Source organism: Musa acuminata, chromosome BXJ1-8 (assembly GCF_036884655.1).
Source record: "Musa acuminata AAA Group cultivar baxijiao chromosome BXJ1-8, Cavendish_Baxijiao_AAA, whole genome shotgun sequence".
NCBI lineage: Eukaryota > Viridiplantae > Streptophyta > Magnoliopsida > Zingiberales > Musaceae > Musa > Musa acuminata.
The window spans coordinates 42,924,885-42,945,859 of NC_088334.1; the positions used below are offsets into that span (position 1 = coordinate 42,924,885).

The 20,975-nt window shown below is 40.3% G+C and overlaps 5 protein-coding genes across 8 annotated transcripts; 2 read left to right on the forward strand and 3 right to left on the reverse strand.

Moving 5' to 3' along the window:
• Positions 1-448: 448 nt before the first annotated feature.
• On the reverse strand, positions 449-4,501 carry LOC135587955 (uncharacterized). Of its 3 annotated transcripts, XM_065079842.1 has the most exons (6): positions 3,913-4,501; positions 3,066-3,836; positions 2,932-2,969; positions 2,254-2,297; positions 1,615-2,024; positions 449-1,422 (listed from the first exon to the last, which is right to left on the reverse strand). In XM_065079842.1, exons 5-6 carry the CDS (start codon positions 1,681-1,683, stop codon positions 889-891), a joined length of 603 nt encoding a protein of 200 aa, XP_064935914.1. In that variant the 5' UTR covers positions 1,684-2,024; positions 2,254-2,297; positions 2,932-2,969; positions 3,066-3,836; positions 3,913-4,501; the 3' UTR covers positions 449-888. The 3 variants fall into 3 exon arrangements, with proteins under 3 accessions (XP_064935914.1, XP_064935915.1, XP_064935913.1); XM_065079843.1 differs by lacking the exons at positions 2,932-2,969; positions 3,066-3,836; positions 3,913-4,501 and having other exon boundaries at positions 2,254-2,916; XM_065079841.1 differs by lacking the exons at positions 2,932-2,969; positions 3,066-3,836; positions 3,913-4,501 and having other exon boundaries at positions 1,615-1,721; positions 1,894-2,916.
• Positions 4,502-4,638: 137 nt separating this feature from the next.
• Positions 4,639-5,295, reverse strand: LOC135587956 (histone H4). The gene has a single exon (XM_065079844.1). It carries the CDS (start codon positions 5,150-5,152, stop codon positions 4,841-4,843), a length of 312 nt encoding a protein of 103 aa, XP_064935916.1. The 5' UTR covers positions 5,153-5,295; the 3' UTR covers positions 4,639-4,840.
• Positions 5,296-5,458: 163 nt separating this feature from the next.
• Positions 5,459-10,333, forward strand: LOC103995506 (protein NETWORKED 2D-like). The gene is made up of 3 exons (XM_009416099.3): positions 5,459-6,114; positions 7,213-9,922; positions 9,996-10,333. Exons 1-3 carry the CDS (start codon positions 6,021-6,023, stop codon positions 10,015-10,017), a joined length of 2,826 nt encoding a protein of 941 aa, XP_009414374.2. The 5' UTR covers positions 5,459-6,020; the 3' UTR covers positions 10,018-10,333.
• Positions 10,334-11,656: 1,323 nt separating this feature from the next.
• LOC103995434 (protein IN2-1 homolog B) lies at positions 11,657-14,705 on the reverse strand. The gene is made up of 11 exons (XM_009416024.3): positions 14,590-14,705; positions 14,429-14,503; positions 14,274-14,334; positions 14,049-14,132; positions 13,874-13,972; positions 13,682-13,790; positions 13,513-13,589; positions 12,939-13,046; positions 12,366-12,446; positions 12,219-12,256; positions 11,657-11,900 (listed from the first exon to the last, which is right to left on the reverse strand). The coding sequence occupies exons 1-10, from the start codon at positions 14,610-14,612 to the stop codon at positions 12,248-12,250; spliced, it is 726 nt and encodes a 241-aa protein (XP_009414299.2). The 5' UTR covers positions 14,613-14,705; the 3' UTR covers positions 11,657-11,900; positions 12,219-12,247.
• Positions 14,706-15,064: 359 nt separating this feature from the next.
• On the forward strand, positions 15,065-19,534 carry LOC135584666 (protein MODIFIER OF SNC1 11-like). 2 transcript variants are annotated; one of them, XM_065079845.1, is made up of 6 exons: positions 15,065-15,518; positions 18,068-18,148; positions 18,233-18,352; positions 18,848-18,896; positions 19,019-19,083; positions 19,176-19,534. In XM_065079845.1, exons 1-5 carry the CDS (start codon positions 15,133-15,135, stop codon positions 19,034-19,036), a joined length of 654 nt encoding a protein of 217 aa, XP_064935917.1. In that variant the 5' UTR covers positions 15,065-15,132; the 3' UTR covers positions 19,037-19,083; positions 19,176-19,534. The 2 variants fall into 2 exon arrangements, with proteins under 2 accessions (XP_064935917.1, XP_064935918.1); XM_065079846.1 differs by having other exon boundaries at positions 19,019-19,078.
• Positions 19,535-20,975: the final 1,441 nt, after the last annotated feature.

Consider the following 20,975-nt stretch of genomic DNA (forward strand, 5'->3'; position numbering starts at 1 on the left):
AAATAGAGAGTCAATATACATAATCTTATCCCAACAAACATACAAATTATTTTCATTGTTCGAACTCTGATCTCCCATTTTATCTTTGTTGATAGTCATTGGACTCTCAATTGTGTTTTGTGGGTTTTGTGAACATTGAATGAACGTTACGGCTTCCATATATTGACATGGAAGTCATCGTAGGAAAAAGAATTATCATACTTTTTTTTTTTTTGTATACTTATCTAAATTTCAGCAGACATATTCCTCATAAAAGAGCTTAAAACTTGCATACACATTATTTTAGCTACTTTTTGTTAAAATTTTAATTTATATTAGTATTCTTTAAAAAAGTTTGCTATGGTGCTAAACACATAGGAGCAGTATTTATATAAATAAACTAATGTTAACCATGGTTAGAAGATTTTAGATCGATATTGATAGCAATAGCGTCAATGGAGGACTCAGATAATTAAAGGGACATATACTATATTGTAATGTCCAAATCTTCCACTGTTGTAGTGATACTATGGTAGCAGCCAGAAGTCATCACCAGGGGTTATAAAGTTTATGAGCAGCCACACAATTAATTTGCGGACCCGGAAGTCTCCTTCCTCTTCTTCCTTCTATTCAATGCTCAACCATGAGCTGAACAAGAATAGAATGATGTTCCACGTTACTAACCACAACTCCACATGAAATGGAAGACACACAGTTTATACAACTTTGAGATATGCATTAATGTTGTTGGAATTACATTGATGTAACCATGGCCTCTATGCTTGCAACAAGGTTTAAGGAAGAAGATGACTGTTCGTTTCTGCTCTTCAGGCCTTGACACCACCGAACTTGGACACACACACACACACACAACACAGAGAAGCCGACTACTTCCTGCACAGGTCGCCCTCAATCCACCACGTCGACGCTGGCGGTGCAGAACAGGAGGCGATGGAAGACGGCGTGCAGCGCGGAGTGCGTCATCTCCCTTAGCTTCCTCGTATTCGTGCAATTCTCCTTTTCCTCCTTCCTCCTCCTCCGCTTGCTACCCATGTCGACGCTGCCACCTTTCTCGGTGTTCCTGGTGCTGAAGAGGGGCACGGCGGCGGCCGTCTCCTTGACCTTTCTCAAGCACCGCTTCGTCTTCTCCGGGACCGACTCCTCCTTGGTGAAGGTGTAGCTCCTCAAGTACAGCTGCCGGCAGGAGTAGCTATCCACCACGCTGGGACCTGCGCTCCGCTTCCGCCACTCGTCAAGGCCGGGGTGGCCGTCGAGGCCATCTGTCTCGCCTCGTCTTCCCGACGCCATCGACTTCACGAACTCGACGTCGGACTCCGGCCACTTGTAAAGGATCTTGTAGTTGGCCCTCACCGGCTCGCGCGCGTCCACGCAGCCGAGGGAAGACTTGCACCCCGAGTTCATGGCTCCTCTCTTCCTCGGACTCTGCAGTGGTGGTCTCTGAAAACCTCAATCGCATGCATATAACGTTACGGGTCCAAAATCGCGTGCACAAATTTGGACTCGCACTGTTGTTTGTTAAATGCGATGGTGTGTGAAGGAATGATGTGCTATGATGAGCTATCAAAGGGATGACGTGTTGGCTCTTCTCGTTTGACATCGGAGATGAAACCTTACCTCTTTTCCCAAAGTTGCATGCCTTGCCACCCTCAAATGATTTGAAGGCTTTAAATGCTGGCTTGGCATCCTTCATCATCCACCGGTTTGATGATGATGTTGAAAGACTGCGTGGCGTGGGTAGGTAGATATCAACGTCGGCAAGTATTATTATACTGGCCGAGAGGATTACTCGCAGCCAGTATTATGAGAAGCCATTTCAACCAAGTAATAGGACTTCATCATTGTTCATGGAGTTACTGCCACAAGCAACAAGTGGATGGGAAGATAGTTGAGTACCTGGGCGATAGATCTTGATGCATCAGACACCATATCAGCATTTGAGACAAGAGCAGCTATGGATATATAAACATATGCTCTGGTGGTCCTTTCCTTGATGATTAGCAGGCTGCATACAACCGTAGTCCACACTGCAAGTTTAGGAGATATCAGACACCATGCATCATGTGAAGCAATATAAAAGTGGAGCGCCTGCATTCACTACTGAAAGATGTAGTATTATGTCAAGAGATCTCAAATTGCTTTGTCCTGTTGATGTTAAACTTCATGGCGAAAGATAATAACTTGGAGGGGTGAAGGCACAAGATTTACCAACTAGAAAAAAAGCTGACACCAGTATACTACCAGTTTCTTCCTCACCTGCATTCTGGCAAGAGAGGCTGTTGTTGCAGCTGAAAATGATCCTGCTAGAGAAACAACTGCAATCAAAATTGTGTTTGAGCTGGGAACATTTGAATTAGACTATATAAAGACTAATTGTTCCATACAAAGAAGCAAGTTCATTTCCAAGTATGAATTCTAGTATCAAACTCAAGTCTGTTTCCTGTAGGTTCCCCTAGTGTTGTGTGTCTCTGGTTTAGTATGATCAATATATAAATTGACAGATCTCTTCCAACTGCACTATACCACTAATATGAAGAGAACTGTTTATTTGACACCTACATCTTACTGCTAGTGATAAATGAATAGAAAGGGTCAGATCACTCGGTCTAAGAATAGGATATATCAGGCCACAATAATCAGAATGAGAAAGAAAAGCTCCAAGATTAGGATATAACAGATGAAACTTCAACATCACCAGTGGCCACATGCTATCAGTAACCTGCTTGCAGTGAAGAACAAAGTAACATAGAAGAGATGCTACTGATACCAAAAGCATTAGACTACATGGCTCCCATTGATCTGGTCACGTGCAGGTTCTTTCAGTCATCAAAGGACAGCAACAGCCATCCAATTAACTGGCATACATATCACATGCAATCATGCAATAAAGCCCATATTAAGCGCCAGGAAGAAAGAATTCTTCAAATACTGTACCTTATTGACCGTATCGACCACCATATCACAAGTTAACACTGCACCAAAAATGAAAGAATTCTTCAAATATGAGCTATTAACAGTTTTGACCTGCCATAATAGTTACTGAAAGAAAAAAGAGAATAATAACAGACCTAGAATGCAAGAGTCATATGAAAGCAGTTTGGTTGAGCTTTCCATGATGATGTAGCCATATGTGAACCACAATGTTGATATTAGTAGCAAAGATTCTGATTAAAGATAACTCTCAAAGAGTCCCAGTAGTCATTTTACCAAGAAACCACTAGTGTCAAATTCATAATCAACATATCCAATTCGAACAATACAGAGATCTCCTGGAGCTTCATCATTCACCAATCGAGAACATATGCTCCTTTTTATAATCGTGTGCCTGTATTGCCTGTGAGCATGAGAAGTTGGATAAGTGATAAGGGTAATGTTATGAACTTTCGCAGGTCTAACCAGTATGGCAATGGCATGTACAGAAGTCAGGCACCCAACCATCCAAAGCACATGAGAGAGTAGCAAATCATAAAACCATGGAAAGTTGAAATTTTAGATAAGTTGACAGCACCACCTCTTGCGATGCTTGCAGATGCTGCTCATTAGAAAAAAATGTCCTGAACACAGAAGAACCACATGGTACAAGATCTACAAGCATTAATAACAACAACATGATAGTTATATGATCCGAAGGAATGGTATTAGGTCAAGAAGGCATCCAAATAAAAAATGTCAGCTGATTGGACTAGCTGATCATCCACCACCATCACAAGATCATATTTGCCAATGGTTTACCTCAAACTCTTCTGTGCTTAAAACAAGGGACCTTATGAGCATATGAGGTTTTATCTCTAAGATAAGTGCTGTTCGGAATCTCTTCAGCTTCACAATAATGCCATGACCTAAATTAAACAGGCATTTAGAGCACAAAAGTGACTTATCCTGAGCTTCTATTTTCATTGATGTTCAGTATCATACCTAACGAATCCACTACCACATTCTTCAGGTGGTTCTGGTTTCACCACTCTTCTTGATGCTTATATCCAGTTACTCCCACCAGCCAGTTAGGAATTGTTCCTTCATCCTCTTTGATAGAATCTGGTCCTTTAGCTCCTTAATCCTTTAACTCTTTTCCATTCTCTGCACAAAAAAGTTCATGTTGCTTCCAGCCTTCATCTCCCTACCATACTCCCTCATGCTTGGAATTTCTTGTGTTAATCTAAATGTCAAGTATGAGTATAACAAAACAAATAAAATGCTGCAACTCAAGTAGGTAGATAAGAATTCAAACATTCAACAGGCAAGGAGGACATGTGTACAATATCTAGAATATACTAGTTATGGATGTGATATAGCTAGCCAGAACCAAAAATGGACACGCAATTATCATGTAGGAAATCAATAGTTACATTGAGACAATAGGAACTTTATCTGTGTTAAACCACTAGATACATTTGATAAATGCTCATCCTAGTGACAGCCATCCTTTGGATATCTGCAGCACCATACACTCTCACCATTCTGCACTAAGTTCAGGTATCGGAAATTAAAAGCTCATTAGCATTAGAGGGCACAAATTCATGAAACTAATTAGAACACAAGCAAGCAATTTCACACAGTAGTCAGAACTTCTTTACCTCGACATACTAGGATAAGAATTCCACAAAGAGAGCTTCCGGAATTGCTACTCCAAGTACGCGAATGTATCACACTAAACGATATAGGGATTACTCTATATAAAAATTCCACATTGATCCAAAAGGACACTACAAGACCAACTGATCAAACCTCACGACAACAGCAAACTACAGATTGCCAGTTCATGTCTCTCTTCTTCTATTAGTCTTTAAAAAACCCCTTCTTTTTTCTCCGTCACAGCGACAGTGCGTCTAAGAAAGAAGCAGCCCTAACCACCGAAGCCATAGAGAGTGCGGCCCTGCCTCTTGAGCGCATACACGACGTCCATGGCAGTGACAGTCTTGCGGCGGGCGTGCTCGGTGTAGGTGACGGCGTCACGGATGACGTTCTCGAGGAAGATCTTGAGGACGCCGCGGGTCTCCTCGTAGATGAGGCCGCTGATGCGCTTGACGCCGCCGCGCCTCGCCAATCGCCGGATGGCTGGCTTGGTGATGCCCTGGATGTTATCGCGCAGCACCTTGCGGTGACGCTTCGCCCCGCCCTTTCCTAACCCCTTCCCTCCCTTCCCTCGCCCCGACATTGTCGCCCGGCTACCAGAAACCTAGAATTCAATCGCCGCAGTGAAGGAATCGAGCATCCGGAACGTCGAATCTCGAGATCCGAGAACACGGAGGATTAAGTGGAGTAGGAAATGGATCGATCCACTTCTCACCTGAGGACGGAGAGCTTTAAGAAGTGGCGAACAAGTTGGACTTAGGAAGCGGGGTAAGATTAGACGGTTATTTATGGTCTGATGAGAGCCCCCTTGGAGGATGTAGAGACGCTAATCACCGTAGATTGAAATAGATCAACGGTTAGATTGTGCTTAAGCTGGTGCACTTGGATCAATGACGTGGCAGGTATCCGGGTGCCACGTAATTCAGTGATTCGTGCTTTGTTGATGGGTTTTATTTGGGCCACGCACGCATCCATCACCGGCCAGCTCGGATGTTGGCGACAGTACCGTCGCCGCCGTAGAGGGCGGCAATCACGGGCGGCCAAGGCGATGGATCGTCGTGGAAGAAGAAGAAGAAGAAGAAGAAAGAAGCCCTTTTCCGTGGAGATAAGAAGACCAGATGTGCAGTGCACGCCCACCCGTTGTTGTCATGCCGGCTTCTCTCTCTCTCTCTCCTCCCTTTTCTTTCTTTAACCAGGGGAGGCAGCGAGGGCAATGCAAGGATGGAAGGCCGCGATGGCTTCTCCTCTTCACACCGATACCCTCCTTTTGTTTCGGAGTTGCACCCCCCCTATTCTGCATCCATCCCCTCACCTTTTTTTAGCCTTGTAGCTGGGAAAGCACGGTTCTTTGCGCGCCCCCTCTCCTCTCCCTCTCTCTTCTCGTCAGGTTCATATTTCTCTCGGAGGAGGAGAGGGATCGAGAGGCGGAGAGACAGGAACCGGGGAACGAGATGCTGCAGAGGGCCGCGAGCAATGCGTACTCGTGGTGGTGGGCGAGCCACATCAGGACGAAGCAGTCGAAATGGCTCGACGGCAACCTCCAAGGTCGGTCTTTGATCCTTCCCCTCTGTATCCCGTCTCCTTTTGCTCTTTTGCAACACAAGTGCTTTCTTTTTCAGCTGAATCGAATAGGATTAGACCTGCTTTTAATTTGATCTGCACAAACCAAATGCAAATGCATCTATATGTACTCGCAATTGCAAGAACAGAATCTTCAGTCTTTTTCTTGGCAAGGTTCCAAATAACATTTGCTTGAGAGATGAATACAGAAAAACAGACAGATGATAGAAAGAATTTTAGTGACTACTTGATCAAGGCAATAGTTTCCTAAGTAGTGTTCTTTGTGCAAACTGTAGATTGACGAATGAACAATCGGAAAATGTACAATATATCTACACTTTTTCATCCTTCTGAATACCTTCAGATTGAAAGAAAATGTCGATGTGTGTTCTCTTTTGAGGAACAAAATACATTAATGAAAAGTTCTAATTCAACTATACCGAACAATCATTTATTGTAACAGATAACAAACAGGATGGAATCATTTGTTGCACGAGCAGTTCCACACCAATTACCTACTGAATCTCCAACCCTTGTTTCTATTTATGAGATTGAATTATAGCGCTTTGATATTGTACTAATCTAGAAAATTAGTTTGCTTTAAATAGTCGGACGATACATGGTAGCCTTTAAGTTGCTCTGTTTTTCTGTCAAACTTTTTTTTTTGCATGCATAAATTAAGCAAATTGTGTGCCTCTACCAAGTTTCTGCCGTTGTTGAGTCTCTTCGTGTGTTTCCAGATGTATAATTGAAAAGAGTTGCAAGATTCTGTGTTCTTACCTGACGACATTTAGAATGTCAAAGGCCTGAGGAACTTGGCCTTTTGATCTATGTTAACCAGTGTATGTATCGAGGATTATTTTCTGGTAATGAAGGATCAAGACGGACATGGTAACTTATGTCCACCGATAATATGTTATGTAGAATTCATAATTTTGACGCGTACTAAGTCAAATGAAACTAAAATTTACTGTTTTTATAATGCCCTCTACTTGATGGAAAAGAAATATATATATTGTGTGTTACCAGCCATTGTGCTTTACTTTCTAGCTTTCTTACAAATAGGATTTACTTTGATTTCAGAGATGGAAGACATAGTGAAAAAAATGCTGAAGCTTATCGAGACCAATGCTGATTCCTTTGCTAAGAGGGCAGAGTTGTATTTTAAAAGGAGACCAGAGTTGATAAGCTTTGTGGAAGATGCTTACAAGGCTTATCGATCATTGGCTGATAGATATGACCACATTTCAGGAGAATTACACAAGGCCAACCACACCATAGCGACTGCTTTTCCTGAACGTGTCCAGTATGCAATGCTAGATGAGGAGGAGGATACCATTCCAAAAGCAATAACTCCAATTGATCCGAGTAAAATTAACAGGCGAACAGTAGAGGGATTAATGAACAAGAAAAAGGAAAGTGAGTCATCGACAAGAAAAGCACGTAAAAAGAGTACTCCGTCTCCGATTGATAAAGAAAAGGCACAAGAAGATATAAGTAAGCTTCAGAAAGGAATTCTGGTTCTGCAGACCGAAAAAGAATTTATCAAGAGCTCTTATGAGTCTGGGATAGCTAAGTATTGGGAGATTGAGAAGCAAATCATGGAGATGCAAGAAGAAGTTTGTTGCTTGCAAGATGAGTTTAGTACAAGTGCGGTCATTGAAGATGAGGAGGCACGTGCCATAATGACATCAACAGTTCTTAAATCTTGTGATGATACCATAGTTAACATGCAGGAACAGCGGAAGAAATCATTGGAACAAGCAAAAGTAGAGTCCGAAAGAACTAAGATTGCTAAAGCAAAGGTGAAGGCTCTCAGAGGTGAGTATTGCCAATCTGAGGTGGAAAGTACAGAGATGTCTGATGAAAACACAGAAATGACCTTTGCTGCTGAAAACATGGAGGAAGACTATTCTCTAAATAAGATGAGGACCGAGTTACAGTCCGTATGTGAGAAAATAAAGGAACATTTCAAAATGAACCCTGAAAGTTCTGTGATTGAGATTGCAGAAAAGATAGAAGAGCTTGCAAACAAAGTTATCACATTGGAACTCACAGTTTCATCACATGCTGTGCAAATAAATCGATTGACTTCAGAAAACGATGAACTTGAAAAATGCATACAGTCGTTTAAAGAGGACAAAAGTATATTGATCGATGACCCAAATGAGTTGTCTAAAAGATTCAAAGAAGCTGAAGATGAAATAGGCAGAGTTCAGGCAATTAAGAAAATTGTCCATGATGAAGAAGCAAATTTCTGTGAAAATTATGTGGAAGCCCAGCATAGCCTCAATGGTGTTTTAGAGAAACTGCAGCCTCCTAAACCTCTGGAAAATGCTTGTGTCGGAGATGCATCCCCAGAGGAAGAGGTTTCTGCCAAAATCCATGACATGAAGGGAGATTTGGTAGAGGAGATTCATACATCTCAGGAACTTGGTTCTTGCCTAGAACATCCTTCCCAGGTTGAGGCTGGTTCTCGACTCGAAAGTGCTTCGGAGGACCCAGAGAAGGGAAATGCATTGGAGGAAAAAGAATTGTCAAAAGTAGATCTTACCAACTGTCTAACTAGCACCAAAGAGATCATGCTTGATGGAGAAGAGGATACTCTTAACTTGCAGCAACTAATTTTAAGTGGTTTAGAAGGCAAAGAGAATATTTTATTATCCGAGTGCACATCAATCCTGCGAAATTACAAAGAGACAAAGAGAAGGCTCTCTGAGGTAGAGAAGAAGAATGAAGACTATCTTCGAGAAACAATGGCTCTGATAGGGAAACTGAAGAACGACATTGCTATGAAAGATGAGGAAATACGATTGCTGAGACAGACATCAGCCTCTGCAAAGATAAGTCGGAATTGTTCTGTGAACACTCCTGTTGAAGAATCTTGGCACGGTCAACGAAGACCTGAAATCACACGTAGCTCTGCGATGGTCACAGAGCACTCGAAGCATCAAGCTTTTGAGGTTTCCGAAGATCTAAATATTGAATCGGCTGCTGCAAGAGCTTCGTCTGTTGTGTTTAGAGAAACACGAAATCCCCTTTCAAATGACGTTGATGCACAGTGCATCAATGAGCCAAAGAGCATTTCTCCTGTCGAAGAAAAGTTCAGGAGGGATATCAATTCACTGCTTGATGAAAGTTTAGAATTTTGGCTGAAGTTCAGCACATCATTCCATCTCATACGCGAGTTCAAAGCCAAATACGAAGACCTACAAGCGGATATTAGTAAGCTGAAGAGCAACAAAATTAAAGAATGCACTGATAATGTTAGTGATGATCAAGCTAGCAAACCTGAATCAGCACGAATTACCACAAGACTTAGAGAATTGAAGACTGAACTCCATGTATGGTTGGAACAAGGTGCATTACTAAGTGGGGAGCTTCAAGGTAGGTTGTCATCTCTTTGTGACTTGCAAGAAGAGATATCCAGTGTTGTCAACATGAAACCAGAATCTGGAGAAGCCCTGTTCACTCCTTTTCAGGCGGGAAGTTTTCAAGGTGAGGTGATGAACATGAAACAGGAGAACGGTAAGGTTGCAAGTGAATTACAGGTGGGAATAGATCAACTGAGGGAGCTTCAAGCAGAAATTGAGGAACAGTTGTCTGATCTATATGAGAACTTTCAACCATTTATGTTAAAAAGCAGCAGTAATGATGACTTGGAACTTGCTCTGAGTAGGAACACGGTACCATTACGAAATTTCCTTTTTGGTGTGAAGCCTAAGAAACCATCTCTATTATCACGCATCCAACACAGTAAGCTTAGAGCTGGGCGCCGGAAAGTTGATGACAGGTATGTCATATATCAATAACTCCTAATGCTGGTCAGATTCTACTGTATAAACTTGTGGAGTTATTTTGAACAGGTCTAAATCTTCTCACTGCTGAGTAGCTCATTTATGGTTGGAAGGCAGCGACATTAATCTCATCTCCACGACACATAAGGCTCTTCAGAGGCACAAATTCTGATCATGTTATCCTCGTATGCATCGGCTCAAGAACAGCAACAACAGCTTTTCTTAACTTTCTTATATTGGTGCACCTTGGAACGAGTGTTATTCCATCATAATCTGGATGATAATGATTCTTCGAAGAGGAACAAAGAAAAATAAATCCTAATATGCAAATTCTTGTTAAAAGCCTGGATATGCTCCCAGCTTACATGTAAATGTAGTTAGAAGTTGATAAGTTAATTCTTTTTTTCCTTTCCATTTTGTCACTCTTCCATGAGGCTTATACCAGATATAATCATGCATACTGTGAACACCGAAATGCTCTTAAATGTTTTAAGATTCTCGATAGTATTCATCGATACATTTTCCAGATGCAATAAGAATTCTTGCTCATCTTGATCAGTTTGGATTTGACTACTTATATGCTTCATGTGTAATTGTGCATCAAGGTAATCATCTCTGAATTAGAATGACATATCATTAAATGTAGCTTCGACTATTTCTGAGTGTGCTGCAAATGCTTTGCTGAAATGAGGAAACACAAATTTTGCATCAGGTCTTGTAACACAATCTTAAAGCAGTTGTTAAACAACACTGGCTGGCACTAATTCTCAGTGCATAGCGACAACATATCTTTCATTTGTATGGTGTATTAGCAATGTTTGGTGTCATATGTTCTTCTTGATGTGCCCTCTTTCTTGGAACCGATTGAGATCGATGAGATTAATTTGATTGACTCGATGATTTCATAATCTAATCAAAATCAGAAACAAGAAGTGAACAATATGCATCAATCTGTTGTAGTCTAGTTGGTTAGGACAGTCGGCTCTCACCTGAGAGACCTGACAATGGAATATTTTATTTTATTAACAATATATGTTATGGTTTTTTGTAATATAATTAGAATTGTATATGCATTTATATATTATTTTTAAAATCAAATTTAGTAACTAACCACCAATGTAAAAGGAGATAACCAAAAAGAGACATAAACTTCACAATTTTTTTTTTCAATCAACATTTGTTGTGCATTTGTTATCAAGAAATTCATAATATATATTATAATCTATTAATAATATATGTTATAATACCTTTAAATTTTGTAATATAATTAGAATTGTAAATGCATTTTCTATATATTATTTTAAAAATCAAATTTAGTACTTAACCACCAACTTAAAAGGAAATAACAAAAAAGAGACATAAACTTCATAATTTTGTTTTCAATCAGCATTTGTTCTATATTTGTTATCAAGAAACTCATACTAAAAATGCTATATATATATATATGTATATGTATGTATATGTATGTATATATATGTATGTATATGTATATATATGTATACATATATATATACATATATGTATATATATATATATACACACACACACACTTTGTGTATACAATTTAGTAACTGAGCACCAACTAAAAAAAGGCAGCCTTTGATCCCTTCTCAATAATTTCCAACTAGAAATCAGCACTAATGCCCTTGAAATTTGTCTTATAATTGGAACTGTAAGTGCATTTTCTATAATATTACTTCTAAAGTTCACTTTAGTAGTTACCCTCCAACTCAAAAGGACATTAAAGCATAAACCTTCTATTACCAAACAAACAGTTCACTACACACTGCAGACATCATCACTTACACAAACTATTTATTATATGTTGCTAACAGTATAAAGGCAGGATAGATGACTTTAGCTGCAGAAATGGCCAAGGTTGTCTTCTACTTCTGTTTCCAACTCTGAAGCAAAGATTAATCTCTCAGAAAAAGCTCCCAGTATATCTTATATTCTATATCAGATTCGAGCCACCTGCAATATTTACATATCACAATTATGAATTAGAGACATCGAGGAGTCAAAATAGATTGCAATGCTGTAGGTTTGGGACTAAAGGCATCTAGATACAGACACTTCTTTTGGGGAGAAAAAAACCCAGAAACACCAATGAGTATATCTCCTTAATTAATAGGAGAAAGATGTAAACGACTTCTGCATTAACATGATCTTTTGCACTTTGTTAGTTCACATCCTAGTGAAAGAATAAAGAAAATTCAGACCAACATTTTTTTTTTTTTTTGTCCTTTTTCATATGAACATAGAAGAACATGTAACAGGTGAGATCAGAACCTGTAAAACAAAAGAGCATAGAGGACTCTTCACTCAATCTGGAAAAACAGAAAATTGGAAGAACACGTAAATATCATCTAGCTTTTGAACAACGAACACCAATGTATGAAGCTAAATTCAAACTGAGAAACAATAATGATATTTTACCCCCAAGCGCTTCTTAGTCCTGGCCAACAGCACTTGAGGATCCTGCTTGGTATGTGTGTAGGCGTCAATCTTGCCCAATTCCTCATAACAACATAAGTTGAGTCAGAATATCTACAACTACGAGTAGGTGGTCTAGAAGTGACAAGCTTGATAGGTAAGTGTAGCAAAGAAACGAGAGGTTATACAAATAAAGACAAATTTAATTATGTAAAAGAAATCAGAAACCACACCGTAATTGCTTGCAAGTGTAGCAGTTTCCTCAAAATGAATATGGATTTAATACTAATGCAATTCAATGTAATTTGGCACAGATGACTAGTATTAGTTCTCTTTTCCAAAACCAACTAAATTAGAACTTTTGATTGAACAGTGAAAGGAGATAATCTTCCAATTTCATGCTAATTTGATCAGAAGTTCAATAAATTTCACATAAAAATCAATTTTCTTTCACAGAATTGCAAAATGAAGCAGATGTACAGCTGCAGGAGAATGTCACACCACCATGAACAGCTTGGCATGATAAGAAAGATCACAATATAGAGAATTCAATGTTCCCAATAGGCAAGGAACTACCTCAATCCACAATATTAGTGTAGGCCTGCCTTCAGTGATGTCATAGTTCTTCACCTCCTTCAAGAAAGTCTGGAATCTTTCAATAAATGGAGCATATGCTATGTCAACCTAAATTACATCAGGAATTAAAAAAAGTTCAGAGCAGCAATAATAACATTATTAAAAAATGATAGAACTTAGTCATCATTTACTACATGTCTTCATACAAAAATATCATCTCTACAACACAAGGAAAAAAAGAAATGAAGTAACAAACAATTGCTTCCTAAATAACTATCACCATATTACCAAACAAAATAGTTGAAGCACCATAACATAAATATCATGTCTACTCATAGAAATCAATTACCAAGACTAAGATGTAAAACTCACCAGTATATCCAGCAATATGTAAATTATGAAATTCGGTAAGGACCAATTGGCGATCGGCAAAGTCATTAAAAATTCATAGTAATAGAATAAAGTGATCTAAAAATTCATGACTTACATCCATTCTGATGACCAGAAACAATGGGGAAAGCAAAACAATATGGACATGTAGATGAAAGGTCTCGAACCACATGTAAGTACTTACCAAACTAAAATGGCCGAGGAAAAATGGACCATCATCAAATTTCAAAAGGGCATCCTCCAACTTGTCGAGGGCAGCACCTAAACAGGTTTACACAGATGAGTGCCTAATTGTTTAATTTTATGTTCCATAAGTATATCACAGAAGCTAAGAACATGTTGTCTTCTCTGACCAACATAATCACCGACATCTCCCTTGGAAGTCATTGCAGTGTACATAACCTTGTTGAAAGAATCAGTATAAGACAATAGCTCCTCTGCAAATTGCTGCTTTGCAGGATCCTGTAATTTTCATTACGAGATGTAAACAAACTTATAGAATGAAGTAGCGTTCCTATCAGGACAAATACTAGGAAATTACTTACATCAGGCAGTAACTCTGGCCCTTCAAAATTTTTGTTGATGTACTTTATCAGATCAAGACTCTCTCCTTTCACCTCATTATTATGCTCCAGAGATGGTACCTATTCAACCAATGTTCAAATCAATACTAGCACCACAAGGTAATGATCATATAGAGGACATCAAGGTGCATCAAACCTTATTTGCGGGATAAACCTCCTTATACCAGGCTGGCTTGTTATCCAGATCAATAGGAACCAATTTGATCTTTTCCTGCAATCCCTGCTCCCCAAGGGTGCAGATTGAATAAAATTTATCATGTACACCTCCTTTTAAAATACATTTGTGTATACACTTCAAAATCCAATCTTTCCAAATAATAATGCAAAAGGATTGTCTAATTGACCCTGCTAAACTTCTTGCCTTATAATTCCTAGTGATCCAGGTGCGCTGCGCATATGGGCATATGTAAGAGATATACAACCTTCGAAAAGCAAATAAGAAAGGATCAAATCAATAAGCTGCGATCCAAATAGCATCGTCATAGCGAAAACCGGATGGATCGATCGATTGACTACCTGGTGGTGCCATCGAAGAGTTCCGGTGGTTCCGATGTCGAATCGAGGGTCGGAGGCAACACCTCCTTCGTCAAACTGCACCAACATCACACCTCCATGATCAGCAACACTTAATCGAATCAAGGAGGGCTTGGAGAAATGAACACGATCCCGCGAATTACCTGGCGGTCGCTGCTGCTGCCATTGGCGAAAGCTATAAGATCGACCACAAGAACTCGTTCTAAAAGCTCGACCTCGACCACTCACTCTCTATATAGTGGAAGCGTGCTACGAAGACGTTTCAAGAAATAAAGTGAAGGATGGGGGCAAATTAGACTTTTCATGATTAATCTAATCAAGGAGGACTTCTGGAGTTGATTCTGAGAGAGCGTCAGCGGTGACGACATTCTTGCCGATAGGTGATCCGCTACGGCGTCGCGAAGCAATGTATTCGAACAACATAACGTCCAGATTCGATCATAATTAGTGGGTGCAAAATATTACAGTGAAATCTCGGGTCAATAGTAAAACGGATCGTCGATAGGAATCTTCCACGTAAAACGGCAACAATAAAGACTCTTGAGCCGGACTAACTGAACCGGACCGGTCTGGGCCGTGGGCTGCAAACCGCACATGGCCTTTAGCTCTGTTGAAACCGCGCCCCGAAATCCCGTTAGCCTCCTCTTCCGCCTCTCGGCCTCCCTCACCTCCGATTCGAGATTCCCATGGCGTCCCAAAACCCCAAGGGTTCCTCACAGTCGGGCAAGAAGGCCATGGGTGTACCTCCCTCGGCGGAGGTTGTGGCCCCTCCTGCTGCGGCGGTGCCGGATAACAGGCCTTCTCCTCCGACGGTTCGCCTCCCAAACCCTAGTTCTGCCCCACAGAAGCCCGAGATCCATGGGAACGCGGAAGGACCAACCGGCGTGGTAGGGCAGAAGGAGACCGCGCCGACCGCCGTTGAAGCCGCTGCTGCTGCTGCTGGTCAATCCAACTCGGGTTCTTCGGAGGCAGCCCCTGTCACCGATCTCCAGAAGAAGCTCCGGCGAGCCGAGCGATTTGGGACGCCCGTGATGCTTTCGGAACAGGAGAAACGCAATTCTCGAGCTGAGAGGTACAGGGTTTGAACTTTGAACTAGCTCTTCTGATTTCCCTTCCCTCGTTTGGATTATGTGAAAAGATGCGATTTCACATCTTAATGATGAAAATTTTCCTCAAAAACAAGAAGAATTTTTTAGGATTTTATCTTAGGTTGGTGGTGGACAGATATGTATGCAGGTGGCAAAAGGGAATCGTGGCGAATTGGCGACTAAAGTTAATAAGAATCATTTAGAGAGAACATTAAAACAAAAGAATTGTAATATTCTTGTATGTTGGCTCGTGATAGTCACCTCTTTTCTTAGAAAGTAGTCAAGATTACCAAAGTTCAACTGAGTAAATATGTCAAGGTTCCAGAGGCTGGTGATGGTTTTATTCAGATAGAAAGGTGTGTCAGATTTATAATATGAATTATGAGTCAAATGAGGAGATAAAGCGTTTTTAAGGATTGTACCTGTAGTTTGTGCTTCTCTAATTCAAGGAAAAGAAGTCTCCCAATAACTAAAAAGGAAAAGAAGTATTCCTTTTGGAAATTTTGGAAAACTAGTCAATCAATCTTTTAAGATGAATAGAATTGTTGGATATAGTTTTCTTATATAATAAGTCCTATTCCCACGAATGCTAGGAAAAAAGAACTATGGAAATAATAGACTGCTACTATTCTCTATGGTTTATAGCTCAACCATTGCTCTTCTGTGTTATTATACTTGATCTTCCCTGGATTCCCTGACTCTGGTTCAGGACAGGGGCAGGAGCGAGGCAACTCCTGTTTAGGAGTCCAGGAGCTTCAAGAGCCCCTGCTGTCCTGCTCCCGTCCAAGGCTCAATTGGGCTATGGTTGCTGTTGGCCCATTTAGTGTCCTTGCTGTCGCTATGTTGCTGTCGTACTTCTTTTATGGCTGTGGTTGCCACTTCTATGCTTGATTCTTGTTATGTTCTGAAGAGAGAGAAGAGGAGACAGAAAGGGAAGCTTGCACTTGCATTGTATGCCACTGTTAAGCTGTCTTGCAATTTGAATGTAAGAAGCACAGACACAGGACACGGGACATAGTCACGACATGACATGAATACAGCGACATGTCATTTTTCAAAAAAATTAGCACACTAGAGGTGGAGGAAGACCTAAGAAAGCTTCATTAAAAACAATAAATGGATATTTGATGGTTTTTTATTGAAGTAGTGATATTGTCCTTAATAAAATTCAATGACAGGAAAAAAAATTAGTTAAGCAATTCTTCATAGATGGGACCTTATTTGTTCTTCTTCTGTTCTGTTTTGGTTGAAAAAACTAAACTGGTGCATTAATTGCACTCTTGGGAACCTATGTTACTTTCTCAAAAATATCGGATTTCTCCATAGAACTTAAGGTGCTTTTCAGAAGAGATGGCTTTTCTCCACTCTTTGAAGAGACAACATTTGTAGGGATTAAGGATTTTCATTTCCTTGTGTGCTTCAAGTTGGTACTGTGCCTGCATGTGAACATGGTTTTGTACAGCTAATAGAAACATGACATATAAAAGATATAAAGGCTTCAACACACCCTTGGCATGCCGTCAATTCCCATACTTTGCCAGGTAGGCAGTATGACATAATCACTGAAACTTGCAGAAAGTCAAGGTATTGTAGGGTCAAAGCCTTTACATGAATGCACCATCAACTATTTCTCGTGTCTTTTTCTCCATTTTGTTTTATTGCAAACTATATCTCAAGGTGACTTTTGTTAATTGCTATCTTTGAATGTTCAATGCTAATCCTTAATTTAGTAGTCACTTTTTCTTATGAGGTGTGGTCTGAGCAGCTTCTCATTTAAGTTGAAGAGGCACTGATGCCTGAGTTATGACTTGCATGTATCATCACTCTAAATGTTTACATGATCTCCTGATCCTGTTTTGCTCATCGCCTTGTTCCAGTGAATGCAGGAGCTAAAATATTCAAGATTTATTCTGTGAACTTCTTTCGGCAAGGAAATGGATGCCTTCTTATTTATATGACGTCAGAGTTGTTTATGGACTAAATCCATTGCCTTTTAACTTGCCAGCTTTTACTACTTGAAGATGCTTTTTGTGCTTTCATTGATCTGTTGTCGGTTTAATCTATTGAACTTACTGTAAAGTAAGCATTTTTAAATTGCATGTGGTTGGGGTGCAATACTGCAGTGAGCTTTTTTTTTATTTGGGTGATATTACTGCTATTATGACCCAAATGATCCCCTTATTGGTGGTTGCTGTGCAATTGAAGTAGGTAACAAATGCATTTTAATTTAGCAGTTTCATCTTTTGTGCAGGATGATGCTTTTGTTAGTGTGGAAGAGTGCATTTAACTAGCATCTGTTTCCATAATGTGGTGCTGGTCTCTTTTAGATTTTTGGTTGTTCACTCAATGGAGTGTACCTCTTGCATGTTTTTTGTTTATCATACTTTTCAGGCCTTACTATAAGGGAATGATCTTCCTTGTTTCTAGTATTGTTCTGCAAACCATTATTGTTCTATCGTCTTACCGATTTAGTCGAGAATCAATTTTTTTTTTAATGTAGATATTGTTACCTTTACTTCCCTTTACATTGCAGGTTTGGAACTGTATCAACCTTGGATGGAGGGAAGATTGTAGGACCACTAGAGGAGCAGAAAAGAAAGGCCCGGGCTGAGAGGTGCTTACTTTTGTTGACACGACTGATATGTATTAGCTAAAGGTACAAGCTCTAAGTCCGGCTCTTTCTTTGCCATACTTTTAGGTTTGGGCTTAAGGCTGAAACTGATGAGGAGGCAAAGAAGAAGGCTCGGTTGGAACGATTTGCACCATACTCAAAGTTGGATACTTCAGAAGAGGAGAAAAGAAAGGCACGAGCAATCAGGTGATGATTGTTTTGTTTGGATTTTGGTGAATTTATTTTTAATGCTTTCAGATATAGGTAAAATAGTTTGTTTCTTCGTGATTTATTTTTACCAAGTTTGGCTGTCACACCATGACTTATAATCTAGAACCTGATGTTACAGCTCTCTGGTTTTCGATTTAGAAACTTCTGAAGATTGAAAGTTCTTTTTCAGAAACAATCTAATAGAGACAACATAGTCATAGATTTGTATTGCCTTGATTTCCAAGATTGATTCTTTAAACATAGACAACACCTGAGGCTCCTAATATTTTCACTTTTGGAGCACTTTTTCCCTTTCATGTGGCATAAACTTCCCATTTTAACTTGTTTGCACCTAGAGGGAGGCAAAATTCATATTCATAAAAGATTGGTCTACTTAGCATTATACCTTATCAGCCCAATTAATCAGTAGCCTTCATGCTCTTCAGACACAAACCTCATCTGATACTATTTCTCATTGTGTATTCTTCTCAGGTTTTCACAAGCTTCACCTAAAGTTAGCGGCCAATCCAACTCTGACCTGGTAGGTCTATGCAACTAAGAAAGATTCAGGATGTGGGAGAATAATGGTTGTTTTGCTCAGTCTTTACATTTTTCTTAATTCCTTTTTGTTTAATCTTGTTTTTTTTTTTTTTCTGAATCCAGAAGGCAACAGCTTTGTAGCTCACACCTGATGAGGAGTTGTCATGATCGAGGGTTTGCATGGTAAGGTACGATGACATCCCCTCCTCTAATTAGCATCACCCAGATTGGCCAACTTCGAAGTAAAGCTGTTGCCTCTTCTAAAATTGTTTCCTTACAGGTCTCCAATATGTTCCTGTATCTTCTTAGCCTTTGGTGGTGGTCACAGGGACTGCAGCATATGCAGTTACCACGTTACATTATGTAAAACAAGATTTTGATGACACTGGTGCGGCTTTCTCAATGTATGAAGTAGATCATGGTGGTTAATGTGGTTAGTATATATCCCATTTGGTAGACAAGTTGCAATGGTGGTTCTGATTTCACTAGCGAAGAAAGGTTATTTTAGTAATTGACTTGCTGATTACATTATGGTTCTTGTTCTTTAGAATCTAGTATTTGTTATTCCCTAATGCCCCATGACTTGAACAATTGTTTTAGTTTTGCTTCTTGATAAAGAAATAAAAATTCTTCAGTTCAGGTGTTTTTGTAGGTAATTTTGAAAAGGTGAGATATTAAAAAAAACAAATTAATTCTTTCTATAGCATTTTGTCGAGCACCTCTCGCCCTTTCTATAGCATTTTTCCTCTCTCATGATCGTATCTCTATTCTTTCCTCATGACCCATGTTGTGGCGTTTCATTGGGCACCTCTAGCCCTTCTATTGTCGCCCACGATGGGTTCAAGAAGTCATCGGTTGAGTTCTACTCATTTATATTCTGAATAAATGAATGGTCGAGTTCTGTTTTTTTCTATCCTATAGTCACACCTGTATTGTTTTCTCATGATTCACGTTATGGCATTTTGTCGAGCACCTCTCGCCCTTCTGTTTGTCGCCCACGATGGGTTCAAGAAGTGAATGATCGACTGCTCGGTTTTCCTCTCCCATGATCGTATCTTTATTCTTTCCTCATGATCCATGTTATGGCATTTTGTTGAGCACCTCTCGCCCTTTTGTTCGTTGCCCACGGTCGGTTCAAGAAGTGAACAATCGACTTCTGGGTTCTCCTCTACCATGACCATATCTTTATTCTTTCCTCATAATCCATGTTATGGCATTTCGTTGAGCACCTCTCGCCCTTCTGTTGTCGCCCACGATCGGTTCAAGAAGTGATCGGTTGAATTCTGTTTCTTTATTTATTCGTGATGTCACCTTATCGCATTTGTTGCCCAGCTGTTTTCGTCCACGATGGACTCAAAAGGTGAATGATCGAGTTTTTTTTTTCCTCCGTATTTGTATGCTTTTATCATGATTCGCGTTATGGCATTTTGTCGAGCGCCTCTCGCTCTTCTGTTGTCGCCCACAGTCGGTTCAAGAAGGCAACAGAAATCAAGAAAACAGAGACATAAAGAGTCCAACAAACAAACATGTGCGGCGTCTGCGCTTCAGATGACTCCGAAAGATAAACAGGGAATCGAACATTCTGGAACAAGTTAGAACACGGTAGAAAGAGGGTTTCACCGGCGAAGAATCCAAGAAAAAAAAAGGAAACCCGGAAGATTCCGACAAGAAACGAGCACGGAGTGAGGCACGTACGGCCAGAAACCCTAGTCGCAGAACAGCATAATATCCAAAGATAGACGAAAGAAAGAAAGGGTTCATCCGCAAAGAATCCAAGAAACACCAACGGATCATAACCAAGAAAAGGATAAATCCACGAAGGAAATCGGAAGAGGAGGATCAAGACTTCGTCCCAGATCGAAATGGCGGACGAGAGCAACAGCCCGAGAATCAAACGCGGGCGACGCGAGAGGCTACGCGCTCCGGATCAAGGAACGGGGGGGCGACGAGAAAACGGACACGAAGAGACGGGGAAAGAGGACAGCAAGAAGAATACGGGTTCCGCCGGGTGTTAGGTCGGGCTGAAGGCGGAGCTCGTGGAGCGGCGGGGAGCTGCCACTGCTACGGGAGGGAAGACTGG

Excerpts from the sequence above, each read along its gene's own strand:
- LOC103995506 (XM_009416099.3), top strand. The coding sequence starts at position 6,021 with ATGCTGCAGAGGGCCGCGAGCAATGCGTACTCGTGGTGGTGGGCGAGC. Across the intron at positions 6,115-7,212 it reads GCTCGACGGCAACCTCCAAG|AGATGGAAGACATAGTGAAA; the intron begins GTCGGTCTTTGA and ends CTTTGATTTCAG. Across the intron at positions 9,923-9,995 it reads CGCCGGAAAGTTGATGACAG|GTCTAAATCTTCTCACTGCT; the intron begins GTATGTCATATA and ends TATTTTGAACAG.
- LOC135587956 (XM_065079844.1), bottom strand. The coding sequence starts at position 5,152 with ATGTCGGGGCGAGGGAAGGGAGGGAAGGGGTTAGGAAAGGGCGGGGCG.
- LOC103995434 (XM_009416024.3), bottom strand. The coding sequence starts at position 14,612 with ATGGCAGCAGCAGCGACCGCCAG. Across the intron at positions 14,335-14,428 it reads CTCTTCGATGGCACCACCAG|GTTGTATATCTCTTACATAT; the intron begins GTAGTCAATCGA and ends TGCTTTTCGAAG. Across the intron at positions 12,447-12,938 it reads CACTAATATTGTGGATTGAG|GAATTGGGCAAGATTGACGC; the intron begins GTAGTTCCTTGC and ends TGTTGTTATGAG.
- LOC135587955 (XM_065079842.1), bottom strand. The coding sequence starts at position 1,683 with ATGCCAAGCCAGCATTTAAAGCCTTCAAATCATTTGAGGGTGGCAAGG. Across the intron at positions 1,423-1,614 it reads ATGCAACTTTGGGAAAAGAG|AGTCCGAGGAAGAGAGGAGC; the intron begins GTAAGGTTTCAT and ends CCACCACTGCAG.
- LOC135584666 (XM_065079845.1), top strand. The coding sequence starts at position 15,133 with ATGGCGTCCCAAAACCCCAAGGGTTCCTCACAGTCGGGCAAGAAGGCC. Across the intron at positions 15,519-18,067 it reads CGCAATTCTCGAGCTGAGAG|GTTTGGAACTGTATCAACCT; the intron begins GTACAGGGTTTG and ends TTTACATTGCAG. Across the intron at positions 18,149-18,232 it reads AGAAAGGCCCGGGCTGAGAG|GTTTGGGCTTAAGGCTGAAA; the intron begins GTGCTTACTTTT and ends CCATACTTTTAG.